Source organism: Pteropus alecto, unplaced genomic scaffold, assembly GCF_000325575.1.
Source record: "Pteropus alecto unplaced genomic scaffold, ASM32557v1 scaffold171, whole genome shotgun sequence".
NCBI classification, from domain to species: domain Eukaryota; kingdom Metazoa; phylum Chordata; class Mammalia; order Chiroptera; family Pteropodidae; genus Pteropus; species Pteropus alecto.
The window spans coordinates 6,015,266-6,033,150 of record NW_006431925.1 but is presented as its reverse complement, the minus strand read 5'-3'; the positions used below and the strand labels follow the sequence as shown (position 1 = coordinate 6,033,150).

At 37.7% G+C, this 17,885-nt stretch overlaps 1 protein-coding gene across 1 annotated transcript in view; it reads right to left on the bottom strand.

The window, feature by feature from the left end:
* Window positions 1-17,885, bottom strand: part of AKAP6 (A-kinase anchoring protein 6) — a 420,713-nt gene that overhangs the window by 229,642 nt on the left and 173,186 nt on the right. Inside the window, exons 3-4 of the mRNA XM_006906869.3 lie at window positions 10,705-10,956; window positions 217-1,989 (exon numbers count right to left, since the gene is read on the bottom strand). Coding sequence (XP_006906931.1) covers window positions 217-1,989; window positions 10,705-10,956 — 2,025 coding nt within the window. The remainder of the gene's footprint in view (window positions 1-216; window positions 1,990-10,704; window positions 10,957-17,885) is intronic.

Sequence of the window (17,885 nt, the reverse complement as noted above, 5' to 3'; positions counted from 1 at the left end):
ATCAAGCTAATGCACCGACAAGGGCAGGTCCTAATGATACATTATCACAATGCAGTCATTATTGTGTTTTTTCTCTTCTTTCTTTGGGGAATCAGTTATGTTTACCAAAAATAGCAATACATTTTATAATGGGAAGGGTAAGGTGAACTTTTTCCAGGATAATTTCCAAAAATCAGGTAAGATAAGAAATCATTCCGATTAAGAACACCAGCTTACCTCTATTTTTTCCCATATGGCTTCATAGTTGTCTTGGTGTTGGATATCTTGCATCAATTTCTGAATTAAAGCAGATTTCGTGGGGGAATGGCTCTCATTTTTCTCAGAGGATGAAGCTCTCTCTGACTTCACATCAATAAATTTTTTTATGACAGAGAGAGGCATACACGGCTCCTCATCGGAAAGAATGTCACTCAGGGGCCCAGATTCAATGCTCTCCCCCAGCGATGAGGCTATGTCACTGGATGAGCTTGGAGACATCCTGCCTAGCCTCGTATGCTTCTTCTTGACATGATACGTGGGATAGATCTCAGAATCTGAATTCATTTCAGACAGTTCCCAGTCATCAATGTTCTGGATGGTTTCTTCTCTGGGTTTCTGAGGCAGAAGCTTTGTTAAGTTTTCCAACTTCAAAGCTAATACTTCTGTCTGCCTAAGGTGAGAGGGCAGTGCCAGGTATTCATCGGAGCCATACCAGGCTTCTACAACCTGGCCATTCCTGGTGATGTGACTTGGGGAGGAGGAGTAACATTTTTTGCTTTTGTGTTTTGAAATAAGGGGTACTGGAGACACGATATTATCTGAGCCAACAGGGGATTCACTGCTTTGAGTAAAAGGTGGTGAACTGGACATTTCTGACTGCACTGCTAATTTGGCATTCCGACTTCTCTGATTACATGGCTCAAGTGAAGATGAGGAAGCAGAATCTGTTTCTGGACCCTCTACGGCCTTGGGAGCACAAGAAGGAATTCCATTCGGCACAATTGAGCTCCCGGTGTTTTCAGTCTGCTTGCCTGAACCAGTTCCGCGTTTAGGTGTTCGGCATTGAGGCACCTCTTCTGAGGTCTTATGTGGCTTGTTAAGTCGAGATTTCTCTTTATGGCAGTCGTTAAGCCTTCCCAGGCTGGAGGAGATTTCTTTAATGTGACTTCTGACTGTGTTTTCAGGATTCCCATCCCCCATCTTGTGCAAACACTCATAGGACTGGCTGGCCACAGAAGGGCTGTTCGGGTAGGAAGACTGTAACACCAGGCAAAGCTTGGATCTGTCAGGAGTATCCACCAGGGAAGGGGTGCTTCTGCTCATCTCAGGCTTGAGATCAATCATCGGCTTCTTTCCATCAGTGCCTTTCAGATTATTCTTAACACTTTCCTCTTTAAGGAAAAGCCCTCTTTTTGGCAATGTGGGCTGTGTGGGAGAGTCCTCGTTATAATTAAAGCAGTCTCTGATGGATCGCTTGGGGGTTGCATTTTCACCAGGAAGAAGCTGTTGGTTTTTTGTTCCAAGTTGAGAGGAGGAATTGGATTCTTGTTTCACAGTCTCAGAAGAGGACTGAACACGAACAGCATTTGTCAGAGCTTCCACTGAAGATGATGTCTCCTGTGTTAAGCCTGGTTGTTCCTCAGCTGTGGAAGCACTGTTTTCCTCACATCCACCTTTGCCATTTGCTGAAAGAGATACTTGAGATGCTTCCTCACTAACCGCTTCACTGCAGTTGGAAGGGATGGGGTCAGTAGCCACCGTAAGTAACCCAACACTTCGGATAAGCTCGGGGAACTCCTTTTCCATCTCACTGTAGCTCCAAGAGTCAAAGGGTTTGGTTTTGACCTGGCTAGAGGTCATGTCACCTAGGCCCCCAAGCAAATCCTCACTTGGACTGTAGTCAGACAGTTCGAAAGCAGTAATACCACAATCCAGAGACAAGTAATTTTGAGAGCATTTGATAGTTAACTGTCCTGAGTCATCCACTTCCGTTAGAGAATCAAGCCGGCCCTGAAACAGACAATGGCAATGGTTTTAGTAAATGGAACATCAATTACACTCAACTGCCATTTAAATGAAATCTCAGCAGAGGCCGCCATAAAGGTCAAAAATGCACCAGTCTCAGTTGCTTCTGGTTTCATATACAGAATGGCATATTATTAACCGATTACCATACTGCTTTATATAGTATCCTGTTCTTAAATATTTAAGGATTTTGCTTTTATTCTATAGAACAGAACCTTGATAGAAACAGCCAAGGTCAAGCCAAACATATCTATTCTTGCCTTAATGTTCTATCTTAAAATGGTGTATTTTTCATTTAATAAGCATTTCTGAAGTGATACCTTAAGTAATAAGATTTCTGGGAACAAAGTAATGTAAGAGTAACATCTCCATGAATGTCTCTTTGGCTTATTGCTATCACTCCATCATCTACCATAGTGACTAACTCATAGTAGATGCTCAATAAATATTTTTAGAACAGATAATTAATTGTACTAAATCTGTCATGTTAAATATATATTCACAAATCATAAGAGAGTGAACTACTGAATTTGTGTACATAAAAATAGTTTAAGACTAACTTCTGTTTGTCTCCACCCTTTTGAAGGTAAACATAGGAAATACTGGAGAAAATTACTGAGTATCAAAACTTCACCATTCCAGTTCTGATTTACTCCTTCTGCATGCATTTCCCTCCCCATCCCCTCACCCTCACCCCAGCTCTCATTCGTGTATGTTAGATACCAAGGGCCCACCTCTCTTGTTATTTAAAATTTGAGGTAGGCCAATTTGAAACTTCCCTATGCTGAAAAAGAGCATTACAAGTAAGTGTTTTTCATTTTCTAATCTTCAATTATATGATAAGGATTGTTTCATGACTAATGCAGTTTCTGATATACAACAAACAGGGAAATTTTTGATTGATGATTTGTTTGGGACAGAAGGACCTATTATGCTTATCAGGAGGTAGGACAGCCTGGTCAGATGAAGGAAGGAAACTCAAGCATTATATCCTCAGACCTCTGTTCTCCTGGAGGAGGAACTGGGTGAGCAAACTGAAGCTGGACTACTTGTAGTTGCTGGACCCTGTGTCCTTCCGACCAGGTTAACCCCAAGATCTGGCCTCTCTAGGACCTTACATCAGGTTTTTTGTTCATTTGTTCTGTTTTGTTTTGTTTTGGGAATATTCTTTTCCTTCGGGCCTTTACCTTGTCTTTACCTCCTACTCCCCTCACTCTTACTCCAAACATCCAGATAAATAATAATGATGAAAAGCCTCATTTCACTGTTCTAAGCCTCAGTTTCCTTATCTATAAATAGTGATGGTTGATTAGGACTACTACTTTTTCATTTAATCCTCTCAATGACTTTCTTCTGAGGTGGGGGTCTGTACTATTTATTATTGTCCCTGCTTTACATAAGCGGAGCCTGAACCAAAAGAGGGAGCATAAGTAGCGAACAGCCTTACAGCTGAGGACGTAAGTGGAGGCTGTCTGACCCAGAGTCCACACTCTGGCCTCTGCACTACAATTTTCTCTGATTCATTGGATATTATTCTAAACTGCCGTACCCTCTCCTCCAGTGTTCTCCACATTGTTACCAGAGTAACCCTTACACATCTGTTACTGTTCATTCTCTGCTTAAAGTCCTTTGTTACCTTCCTGCTGCTAGGTTAAAAACCCAAGGACAAACATGAAGAGGACTCTCTCAAGCTACTCTCCTCCCTGGCTGTGAGTGTCCTCCTTTCTGTTTTGAAATCACTGAGTTCCTCTTGTCTAAGGGTCCTTGCACATGCTAGTTCCTCTGTCAGGAAAGTTTACCACCTATAACACCCCTTAAATAGTGGATTCTTACCCTTTAGAGCCCAGGTCAAGTTTCACTTCTTCAAAATTCCAAACCCTCACCTAAGTCAGAATCTTTTCTTATAAGTTCTCATCAAGATATATTGTTTTTCTTTTAAGCATTTACCTTAATGTTTAAATAATATTATTGTGATTATTCGGCTGACATGCTTCTCCTAGAAGTTTGTATGCATCACCAGATGATAAATCACATAGAAAATGGCTGACTCACCAGGATACCTGCAACACTTAGCATAGTGATTTGCATAGGATAAGCATTCCAAGACCCATCTGTCGAATAAATGAATGAGTGAGTGAATGAATGAATTATAACATTTTAGAATTATATCTATATGCCTTCATGTTATCTTTCTCTAAATAATTTTAGTTGACTCCAGTGGTTAAAAGCCCAAGCCTCAGAGTCAAATTCTAGCTCTAGTACTAATTAGACATGTGACCATCATCTAGTAACTTGATGTCACTAAGCCTATTTCTTTTATCTGTAAAAAGGAAATGATAAGCCATATCATAGGCCTGTTCTGAGGCTTAAAGGAGATAATACATGTAAGACACAAGTCTGGCACATGGATAGGTGCTCAATGAATGTTCGTTTTTATTATATCATTACTTTTACTATTCAAGTATATCTAGGAAGAAATTTTTATCAAAATGAAAGGTATCCCTATACTAAATTGTGCTGTACAAAATGAGAAAACAATATTAACTGCCAAAGTGATTTAAATGGAATTGTGTGGCTTTTATGCTCCGTACCTAGACCAGGCTCTTAAATAACAAAGTCAGAAGCCAGAACACCAAGGAATGAGCCAGCCAAGTAAAATTCACACTGCATACAATTTTTAAGGGAAGAAATTCCAATTTAAAAGCAGGTTGTATTTTTTTTTTAATTTGGTTGTTTAGTACTCAGAACTTACTCCTTTACAAAAATAGAATTATACACGACAGTTAAACTCCAAGCAATCCCAATAAGTTGGTATTTAAAATACAAACTAGTTGAAATTTGCATTATTTTTTATCATATTTATCATAAAGGCATAGCACGATAGCTACTTGAGTGAGGTTAAAGAGTCATTAAGGAAAAGTGTTTCTATGATGGTAGAGGAAAAAAACATTTGAATTCAGGTAAAAATTTGACCCCTGAAAGTGTCAGCCACCTGCTTCTGAATGGGCTTGGAACACGATAGCCCTGGGAAAGCATTTTGGTCCCCTTTTTGGCTGCCTTTTCCTGTCTTTCCCCAAAGATCCCTTCCCTAGCCAGTCCCTTGTTTGAAAAAGAAAATACCGTACTCAAAAACACTTAATGCTCCAAAGTGAGCCCTCTCCCATCCTGTTCCCAACCAAGCCAACTACTGTGCATGGCCGACTGTCACTCTGGGATAACTATTTTTAATTCATACTGTATTTTCTATTGTGGAAAAAAAAATTCCACCCTGAAAAACAAAACAAAACAAAACAAAACAGCACATGGCATATCTATTTTATATCCTAAAGATCAAGTGACAAGCATCTACTCATATTATTTTTAACCTAGTTGGTTATCAAAGAGCATTCTTCAAAAGTATCTGTACAGATTTCACCATGCAGAGGCAATTTTCAAAAAAGAAAGTTCTCAGACGTTTCTCAGAGCAGATGAATGATGAGTTTTATTTCTTAAAATATGGCTTAGTAATACTAATATATTTGGTCCTATTGCTTTTCTTCTGGACCGCATTCCCAGACAGTTTTATAATCTGTGAAAGTAATAAAGTCTCAGGTGGATACAGAAGTAGGGAAAAAGTGCATGTTGTTTTTACTGCCCTTTTTATTTCACAAATACCACATTTAATTGTATAGTGCCATTAGCTGTACCATGGCTGCCTAGCAATGTCTAAATTCAAATATACCTCCTTTTAATATGTTATGAAGCAGTTTCTCAGATGAAGATTGTGTTTTATGGAGATGGTAACTTAATTCACTTTACTGATGGGTTTATTCACTTGATTGCTGGCTTCTATCTTGTCTCAGACATCAAGAAAACATCCTCCTCCCTTTTTTTACCCCTAATTTGAAACAAGAATTTTTGTTCTGTTCCTCATCCATAACTAAGTTAACTTAAGTTCCAAATGCCTTCTTGGAGCTTTCTTTTTTTAACACTACATTTTGCAACCAACTGAACATGAGATTTAGTACTCATCATTGAGAGATTCTAGGATCTCTCTATTAAATTGCTTCAAGGTGATATCAGTGTCTATTACTACTTTAAGGTCAGATTTGTGCCCTGATTTAATGTTCTTACAAAGAAGAGAGTTGGAAATAGAATTTCACTGTTTTAATTATAGGTACAGTAAAAAAAAAAAAAATTAGTATGTTCCTCTCTCCCCTTCCTCCTTTAATCTCACTACATGCTGTTTGCTCTGCTCCAATTACTAACATAAATTCATGGACTTCTTACTAGAATGCCACAGCCCCCCAGTGTCCTCACACCACAAAGACTAGACACTTGCTCAGATTCCTTCCAGCTCTAACATGTTGGGATTCTATGATTCTGAATGTATCCCAAAGAGCAGCAGCAGACTGAGAGGGGCAAGTAATAATAGGGAAATGGGAAGCAAACCAAAGTTTTTGATGAGCAAGTGGAAAATATACACGCAAAAAATCTTTCAATATTTTTATTTACATTATAGTAATAATTCTTAAGAATTTCCATTTTCTACAGGTTAAAATCATGAGTCAAATAATTAATTTCCACGATTAATCCCAGTCCCCTAACCTAAAGTGACAGCTCCCTCTTCTGCACCTAAAGTAGTGATTATCTGAATTATTTAATTCAATTCAACTCATTGGAATTTTACATACAACAATATGAACTAGGCACTGTAAGAGTTACAGAGATGATTATAGTCTGGTGCTAACACTCATGGAGTTCAAATGTAGCACATACTTTGTTATATATTGCCTCGTGGTAAGTACTAGTGAATGAACACACAAAGTGTTATAGTGTGAATGTTCCAGCAGGACCAAAGCATTCCCACAGACAGAGTAATCACTTAGGTAAAGTGTTTACCACCCGTCTGGCATATGGTAAGTTTTTAATCAATGTTGCTATTGTGTTAATATGATTAATAGTTATCGCTACCTATATGACTTTACCTCTCTCAATCTCAGTCCTCTCATCTGTAAAGTGGATATAAAACAGTAATATCATCTGTAAAATAAGGATAACAGCACCTGTCCTGCCTACCTCCCAGAACTATTTGAGGATCTAATGAAATTTCAAAGGTGATTCCGAACATGTGTTATTCTTCTTTGAATGCCTAGTGCTCTATACATAGTAGAAAAGCAATAAATATTTAGGGAAGGTAGAAAGAAAAACGAGAAAGAAAAGAGGGAGGGAGGAAGAGAGGGAGGGAAGTAAGAATTATTATTACAACAGGAATCAGTTAAGAGCTGGTTTAGTTTGTTGTATTGAATTATCATAGATTTATGTCCTTATTTACCTACCAAGTATTCACTTAAACTATTTTTTTAATTATTATTTTTCAATTAGAGTTGACATTCAATACTATTTTTTTATTAGTTTTAGGTATACAGTATATTGGTTAGACATGTATATAATATGTGAAGTGATCCCCCAATTAGTTTAGTACCCACCTGGCACTATACATAGTTATTACAATATTATTGACTATATTCTCTATGCTGTACTTCACATCCCCATGACTATTTTGTAACTACCAATTTGTATTTCTTAATCCCTTCACCTTCTTTACCCTGCCCCCAACCCCCTCTCATCTAGCAGTCATCAATTTGTTCTCTGTATCTGAGTCTTCACTTAACCTCTCTTAAATTCAGTTTTTCCATCTACAAACTGAAATTATTTTTAATACCCCTTATCCTCCTTAATAAATGAAACAAAAAATGTAAAGTGCTTATCATAGTATCCGAAATATAGGAAATTTCAGTATAACACATTTTTTATATAATGTTAAACTTTATCCTAAAGTGTTTTTGTATTTGTTTATTTGGTTTTGTTTTAATAAGGTATTTGCCAATTTGGTTACAAGATATGGTCTGCTCCGTAATTAAATAAAAGAATAAAACTCATACATTTTGTTTTTGCAAGGACAGGAAGAGAGAGAACTTGCCACTTTCTGAACTTTCAAACTTATTCTTTTACATCATCCTGAAACTCAACTAACTTCCAAAAAGAGAAAAATGAATTTGCCTTTATTGGAAGGACATCTACTATTCTAGTTTATCAGTATGTTTTATGCCATTTCCCTCTTCATTCTACAAATCTCTCACAGCTGAATTTATTCTGATAAAGCTAAGAATTTTATCCTAATTCCCTTCCTGTTTTCTAAAATTCCAAAGTGCTGACAAAAACAAAAAAATACTAAGCAGTCTTTGAAACGTTCTCATGAAGTCATACTAGAAACACACACACACACACACAAAATTGGATCAGGAATTCATAGCTTTAGGAAGGATGGTATGGAGACAGTGCTTCAATTCATAGAAAAATATCCACAAAGCAAATGGCTAACAGTCCATTTTTCCTTGACCCCTCATTCAACATATTATCGCATGTTGATTACAAGACTAATGACAGACTTCAAACATGAAAATGCATGAAATTGCTTCCAATCAAATCCATAAATAATTATTGATGTCACACTGTGAGACCCATTATAGATACTATTTAATAAAAACTCGCAACATAGCTGTGAAAACAGTAGCCAGTAACAATTAGTCAGCCTCAATGGCACTTCATCATTTCTCGGGCTACCACTTCATGAATGATACAAGTTCAAATAGGTGCATGATGAACATATTTCACAGAACAAGAACAACAATGATAATAAACCCTAGAGCACTTCTACATCCCCAGCTCTACAACAAAGATTTGACGATCAGTAAATGTTTATTAGATGAATAAATAAATATGGGAAATTATTTGGTGTGACTCAATGATTTCTAATGCCCCTCTAGTAGTAGAAAGTGGGATATTGAGCAGAGCCAGCAGAAAATATGGGGAGGAACAAAGAAAGAATGTATAGGTTGGGGATGCCAGGTAGACATTTAAAGAAAGATCTCTTCAGAGTTTAGACAAACCTTCCCCACCTCTGATCTTCACCTCATTATCATACACCTCATGGATACCAGATTTAGGGCAGAGTTAGGCAGTTTGGGATTCTTTGTATTCTCCTATAATCACAAGAATCCCAATCAAGGACCTTATAGGGATCCTACTTGGGAGGGATGGCATCTGGGCATGGATATTCATATTCATCTTATGATTAAAAATGGACTCTACCAAAGTCTATATCACCTCCCTCACCACTACAATAACAGGGAAAGCTAAATGATAACAAAAACCATGAATTAATGTTAGAAGTGAGCCTGGGAGATGTTGCTTCTCATAACCATCCAGGGTCTGCAGGAAATCTGCCATGGCAGGAGCATCATCGTTATGAAAACAATAATCAAGAGGTATAAATCATTTATGAGAATAGGCACAGATTTGTTTTGTGTTGTTGATAATGTCAGAGCCACTAAAACATTAATAAATTAATAAGTTAATGAATTATGCAACACTCATTATAAGACTTTTTATCATATATATTTATATAAGCGCCTTATAAACTTGTATAAATATTTTACACAAAACCCACAGTGAAACACTAAACTGGCTGTCAAGAGGCAAGAGGCTATATACATATAAACACACTCTATGTATCCATATATTGTATGTATGTATGTATGTATGTATGTATGAATCTACCTTCCTACCTACCTACTTACCTACTTACCTACTCTATCATCTTCCTACTCTATCATCTGTCTGTCTGTCTGTCTGTCTATCTATCCATACACACACACACACGCACAGTCCCTGCTTAGCCTGCACATTGCCTTACTCTATAAATATATGTCGATTTTACTCGGGAATAGTAGAGTTCATTTGGATTCAAACTTACCACAGTCATTCTTAAGCCATGCATCAAGAGTAACAACAAGAAATTCTTTAAACTATACTTAATATGAGTACAAAACAACATGAATTGGTTGTGTAAAATCCTAAAGTCCATTTGACTCATTACATCCTGAATGATTTTTCTAAAGCATGAATCTAATCATGTCAATTCCCTGAACTCTTCTGTTGTCTTCAAAATAAAGTCCAGTTCTCTTAATATGGCTTTTTAATATGGCTTTTCATCTTCGTGAGCTGACCTCCTTTATCTAGAAGTTCAAATCCTGCTTCCTGATTCCTTGAACTTTTTGCTCCAGTCCTTCCTGTAGTGCTTTGAGCCTGTCATTATCTCTTTTACCTCTGGATCTTTGAACATGCCATTCCCTCTCTCTAGAACATTTTCTACCTCTATTCACCAGTCTAATACTACTTTTCTTTTAGGTCTCAGGTTAGACTGACTTCTTCTGGAAAGGATTTCTGTCTTAATTAGGTGCCCCTTCTCTGACCTCCAGCAACATCATATAGATTTACCAGTCTGGCCTTAATATCTGTCCACTTGTCTACATCCCCTACTAGACTCTAAGCTCCTTGAAGGCAAAGACGTTGATCACCTTATATTTTTAGCACCTAGTGCCTGGTACATAGTAAGTGCTCAAAAATACTTATAAATTAAATGGAGAACAGGGGGCCAGGTAGTACAAACTATCTGGTATGAATTAACTCTGGTCTAAATCTTCATTCACATTAAAAGCAAATTATAGCTTCTGGTCACCATACCTAGATTCAAAGCCCAGCTCAGGACCTGCTTATTTACCTACAAAGACTTCCTATCCCATATATCGGAACTGAAATCGTTCTCAAATGGTCACACTTGGCAATGCATCGTTTGGCTTCAAAGAAAATACCCACCTCCTTTGTCTCTTCAGAGAAAGCTTGCAGAATGTCCGTCTGCCTGGTGTAGTTGCCATTGGCGTCCTGCAGACCTTGCAGAATGCGCTCCCGCAGAACCAGCACGGAGACTCGGAGCTGGTGCCAGAGGAGCTGCACTGCGTGGATGTCTACAATCACATTGACAGAGTAGGACAGCAGCTTCAGAGAGAATTCAGTCTCAAGGAGGGCATGGATTTGCTCAACATGATCAGAAATATCTTCGCAAATGTCCTGTGGTTAAAAAAATAAAACAAAAATATGATGACTACTTTGCCTTATCCTACGAAGGCAGCAGTAAAAAATAAAATAAAAATCCAGTCCTTCACCTGACACCAATTATCAAAGCCAACAGGTCAGATAAGCACATGTTAGATAGGTGGCCTTTGTTTTAGTTAAGATGTATAGTAGCAGGCCATATTCCTGGGCACTGCGTCTTTGGTGCATATATAGGTGAACTGATCTTTTTCGAAACCACAAAAATTCTTCTATTCTTTCAGATATCCAAGTTGAAAGTTCAGCCAAGGTAAGAAAGAGATCACAAATTCATTCTCTGTTCTCTTTATTTACTGTTGGTTTGGGAATCTGGCAAAGGAGCCAACAGCCATTCTCTTTGCTATTGGTGAGCTACATTGAGCACATAATATTTCAGGATAGAAGCATCATCCAGACACCTAGCATGAAGAAAGATAGACAAGACTGTGTTTTATGGAAACTCCCAGCCACTCTCAATAAACCACGGGGTCTCTGATATAAGGAACAATTATCACATTCCCACAGGATCACAATTTAATACTTAAATTCATAATGAATATGTAAATTTCATCCTACACTTTGTAAGCAGAATCACTCTTAAGAAGGAAAGCCAGAGAAACTCCAAAATGAAAGACAAAATATAATTTTGTTTTGTTTTCAAGAGCTGGACAATTTAAATAAAAACATAACTAAATCAAAATTTCAATTTCTCCCACACATACTATTAGGTAGGCAGATTTGGTTTCTAATATGTCACTTGTCTTTACAAGTTCCCAAATTTCCAGTATTGTCAGGGGACAGCAATATGAAATGAGTAGTATTTACCCCAGCAATCTGAATCCATTAAGCATCAAAATGATACAGATGTCAGCTAAAAATGCTCAGTTACTCATTTTTAGTGATGATGGGCGATTTTTTTAAAATGGCACTTTTATTTATGATTTTTTGTAAGGCTAAAATTTTCAGATAGAATTTCAGTTCTGAGCCTTATCATGAGTATCAAAACAGTCATTCTATGCTGGAAACATAACCTTGCAATTTCATATAATTCAATTACTTATTTTTAAAGAAAAAACTAAAATGCAACCTATATTCAACAATGTGTAAAAATAGGCAAAAAAAAAAAATCTACTGAAGAATGATGGAAAGTCGTTCTGAATTTTGAATAATAATTATGGTACGACTCCAATTAAATACTCTAATATTAGTTCTTGAAACCCAAGAACCAATTGATAAGAGTGATACAAATTGGTGTTAATGCCTTGAAACAGATTAAAATTTTAAACTAAATAGACTTTGGCGTTCCAATTAGGTAGAGTTCTTACAAATGTAGCCCATGAGCACATGCAGTCCAATAGAGATCTGAGGCAAAAATTACACTACCCTATAAACCAGTAGTACATAGGCACCAATTATATCCAGGTTAGCTAGTCTCTGCTAGCCTTCAGCACAAAAGGCCTCTCACTGCTACCATCAGGTATTCCATACCGCTGGGGTCTCAGTTAATGCACGCTCAGGGCATTTACTCCATTTATCCCCCACACCTCTTATTCCTGATACCTCAACCACCACCCCAAAGCAATGCCCGACATCCTTTGCCCTCTTTAGGAAGCTCATTTCTATGTAGTACTGTGTTGCCTTGGGAAAATTCCTACCTTCCACTACTGACCACTTCCAAATCTCTGTACTTCCCTGGCTATTACACCATTCCACTGTAAAAAAACATTCTTTAACATCTTCATGGAAGAATTACGTGAAAAATTATGCTATCTACCTCCTGGTCTTACTCAAACCTGACTCTACCCAGGGATCTTACTTTCCCTGTTGCCCTCCCAGGGAATGCTGCTCATTATCTCAGCCCTCACCTGAGAGCTGGGGGACCGAGGCAGGGCTAATGGGGGAAGAGCAGGCCTCAATGCTTCTTTGCCACTTTCTGATCATTGCTCTTTTGCCTACATACTAACTCCTTTCTTTCTGAGTAGATGTCTACAAAAGGTTATATATAGCATTGGTACCTTAAAAACTTCATGTTGAAGTACATGCCATCTGCTCCTCTTATACATTTAGCTTCTTCAAAACGGATGTAGGAATTTAGTCAGAGCCAGATCATGGGTCAACATTGCCATGCAACCATCAGGGAAACAAACTACAAGGGGCACTAAAGCATCAATGGTGCCAGTTAACAGGTTTCCACACCTTCCTCCTTACATGAAATATAAATTGGCCCTGTTCACACAGAAGAAGATGGGCCATGAGGGGAAAGATACACCCTCCCCACAAGTGCTGACCTCACTTTGTTGAGTATTTTGGCAATGTGTACATGTAGTCTCCACTGAAATTCTGAAAATAATGCATACCATGGTGTAATTTTCTGGAGTCTATGAATTTATTTAATTTTTTTATGCCCTCTACTTTGCCACTAGTCATCTGGTTTGATGAAATTACATGCACACATGCAAAGTATAGAACAAGAACTACAGATGTATGTGTCAGTTGTATACGTGTGAGTATGTGTGGCCCCCTCCCTCCAAATATAGACTATGCTTTGAACATTTGACGAGAGGTTTGTTTAGAGAAAGATAACTGAGCGATTCTGATTCTATACATACTTTTTAATAATAGAAAATCTGCTTTTCCCTGTCCCTCTATATAAATGTCCAACAGATATTTAAAGAATAATCAGTTCGAAGCTTCTGATGCTTAGGCCCTTAACCATTGCCAGTTTGTTGGACATTCTGTTTATTTTAATGCAATCAGATAACTACGTATCAGAGACTTTTCAAAATAATTTGCTGAATGGCTTCCTCTCAGCAGGGACTGTTTGTAATTAAAAGGCTCTGAAAGATTAGACCTGTAGAAGTCCTGTAGATACTATATTAACAAGGTGAAGTAGAAGCATGGGGAAGGGGGTTGCCCAACTGATGCATGTAAGGAATCACGGGTGTTCAGCCTCAACTGGACATGTGACTTGAGCAGACAGCAACTGGAAATTGAACTCATGGCTGAACTAATCAGTGTATAACAAATTTTGAGCACTATTTGGTGGAACAATAATCATTTCAGAAGAGATTCACAATTTTTTTGAGAAACAATCCCTTCAGGACTGGCTGTATGTATGTATGTATGCCAGATCATGGGTCAACATTGCCATGCAACCATCAGGGAAACAAACTACAAGGGGCACTAAAGCATCAATGGTGCCAGTTAACAGGTTTCCACACCTTCCTCCTTACATGAAATATAAATTGGCCCTGTTCACACAGAAGAAGATGGGCCATGAGGGGAAAGATACACCCTCCCCACAAGTGCTGACCTCACTTTGTTGAGTATTTTGGCAATGTGTACATGTAGTCTCCACTGAAATTCTGAAAATAATGCATACCATGGTGTAATTTTCTGGAGTCTATGAATTTATTTAATTTTTTTATGCCCTCTACTTTGCCACTAGTCATCTGGTTTGATGAAATTACATGCACACATGCAAAGTATAGAACAAGAACTACAGATGTATGTGTCAGTTGTATACGTGTGAGTATGTGTGGCCCCCTCCCTCCAAATATAGACTATGCTTTGAACATTTGACGAGAGGTTTGTTTAGAGAAAGATAACTGAGCGATTCTGATTCTATACATACTTTTTAATAATAGAAAATCTGCTTTTCCCTGTCCCTCTATATAAATGTCCAACAGATATTTAAAGAATAATCAGTTCGAAGCTTCTGATGCTTAGGCCCTTAACCATTGCCAGTTTGTTGGACATTCTGTTTATTTTAATGCAATCAGATAACTACGTATCAGAGACTTTTCAAAATAATTTGCTGAATGGCTTCCTCTCAGCAGGGACTGTTTGTAATTAAAAGGCTCTGAAAGATTAGACCTGTAGAAGTCCTGTAGATACTATATTAACAAGGTGAAGTAGAAGCATGGGGAAGGGGGTTGCCCAACTGATGCATGTAAGGAATCACGGGTGTTCAGCCTCAACTGGACATGTGACTTGAGCAGACAGCAACTGGAAATTGAACTCATGGCTGAACTAATCAGTGTATAACAAATTTTGAGCACTATTTGGTGGAACAATAATCATTTCAGAAGAGATTCACAATTTTTTTGAGAAACAATCCCTTCAGGACTGGCTGTATGTATGTATGTATGTATGTATGTATGTATGTGTGTGTGTGTATATATAATCTTCTAAGGACCTATAAGCAAAATAATTTTTCCCCATCTCCTTACTAAGAGTATTGACAGGAAATAAAATCTTTCATTCCACAATTAGAGGTTTTAAAACACTTAATGCAGCAATGACTGGTTAAACTGACATAGTAACTAAAATTCATGTAATCACCCAACAAATGTTAATGTTTGATTTCAGTCTTTCCTATTTTGATAGAGGAGAGGGTATCGGTAGGGAGAAAATTGAGTATGTTTAGTGGAGGGATGAGGAAGGGATGAGGAAGTTGAAGATTATATGAGGAACAGCCATGGAACCCTTTCCAGCATCAATGGGAGAGATGGTTAGTTCTACCTGTCCATCTTCTATTAAGCTAGTTATTCTCAGAAATGCACCTCTCATAATCTTAGTCTGAAATTATCCCATTTTCCTGTTCATTCCTAATACTGGTCCATATTCCTATCTGTTCCAGCCTTTTTCCCCAGTGTTGTCTCTGCCAGACCTTTCTTCTCTGACTTTAAGATTCCTCTCCTGACTCCCACTTCCCATGTTTGCCTCACCTGGGACCATGGTCAGATCCACAAGTCTGGATCTCTCTCTTAAGGCCCCAGATTCAGGCTATTGCCCTTACAGCAGCTCCCACCCCTTGTAAGCCATGTCCAGTAACAGAAAGCTGAAAGAATGTGGAGGCAGAGGAAAGGCCGATCCAGAGACAGGCAGCCAAGGATACCAAGACAAACTTTGTTAATCTTCAGAAGCTTGATTGGAGCCTAATCCCATTATCTTGTCCTATTATGGATAAACAAAAGCTAATACATCTAACTTCCTAAGAATATTATTATTTGGCAACTAGATGCTGTTTTATATAATTTATGAAGATTTCATCATTATCATCAGAAGTTAGCTTCATTTCCAGAAGATTTATTTATTTTAGTATGTAAATATTCTCCCCAACGAGAGGGCTAGTTCCCCAGGACCTGTTTATATAATTAGTGACTATCAGTAAGGTGGGCACTCGAGATTTTTGATAGTAACAGACTGACAATGACAAAAAATTAATTTTAATAGATAAAATTTTTTTAGTTTTATTTTTCAATATAATCAACTGGTATTAATTACTTTAGCTATTTAAAATCTCCGATGATCCTACACGGATTTCATTCATTTCCTTATACATTTTCTTCTGAGAAAAGATGTTCTCCAGCAAGTTCATTTGGATGACTAAATCAAAAGATGTCTCAAAGACTCACAAACTTTTAATTATAAATGAAGGATAGTTTTTAAATGTCCTTCAATTAATAACGTGTTTTATAGATGCTCAAATTGTTCCCGGCCCAAAAAATAATTATTAAGGATAGGAGGATAATGCCCTTAGAAATTAGTTACTTTTGTTTTTTCAGCAAATGTGTTGAGTACCTGCTATGTACTAACTCATGTGCTGGCGTAAACAAAGCTGCATAATTCCAGGGCCTCCTGGAGTCCCCTGGCTGGTTAGAGGGGGCATGGGAAAAAATTACAGTCAGCAAGATAAATGTTTACAGAGGGTACACACGAGGAGGAAATAACTGTGCCCGCAGGGGCGAAGAAGAAAGGGGGAAAGAATGCTTTTCTAAGGAGGTAAAGTTTTGGTCTTAAGGGAGACAACAAGGAAGATGAAGCAGAGAAGTATATTCCAGGGAGGAGCCAGTGTCAATATGGTCAATGTGGCATGGGGTAGGTACCAATTTCTTAGGCACAGCGTATTACACACAATCTGTAAAAGAAAAAATTTTGACTTCATCAAAATTTAAAACTTTAGCTCTGCAAAAGATATTTTTAAGAAAAGGGAAAAAATAAGCTACAGATGGGAAAACATATTTGCAAATCACATATCTAACAAAGGATTTATATCCAGAATATGTAAAGAATTCTCAAAACTCAACAGTAATAAAACAAGCAACCCCATTCTAAAATAGGCCAAAGACTTAAACAAACAAGTCTAAGAAGATATAATGATGGCAAATAAGCATATGAATAAACTTCAGCCCCATTAGCCCTTAGAGAAATGCAAATGAAAACCACAATGAGATACCATTGTGTAGACACCTATTAGAATGGCTAGAATAAAAAATTACTGACAATACCAAGTGCTGAGTTCTAGCACAATTAGAACACTCCTGCACTGCTGGTGGGAATGCAAACAGTTTAGCAGTTTTTCATTGTTAGACATACATTTACCATATGACCCAGCAATTCCACTCTTGGGAGTTTATCCTAGAGAAATAAAAGTATAGGTATACGCAAAAATGAAAAGAAGCTCTACTCATAAACACCAAAACCAAAATGTCCTCCAGTGGGTAAATGGATAAACAAACCATGGTATATCCATATACTACACGGTCTCAAAAGGTTACACAGTGTATATTTCCATTTACATGACATTCGCAAAAGATGAAGCTGTAGTAATAAAGAACAGATGAGTGGTTGCCCAGGACTGAGGGTGGGGAGAGCATCCAGGGAGTTTTTTGATGAAGAGAACCAAAATTTTGATATCTGAAGCTGCTTTTTGAGATATGGATTTTAAGCTGTTTATTAAGAAACAAAACTCAGAAAAAAACTTTGAGCCTCCCTCCCTTTCTGGTCCAAGAGATTCAGACAGAAAAACCTGCTTTAGGAAGGTTGGTTTACCTTAAGAATTTTCACCTCAGCACTAGTCAGAAAGACCACAAGCCAGTTATCTGGATATACACTGTGTCCCA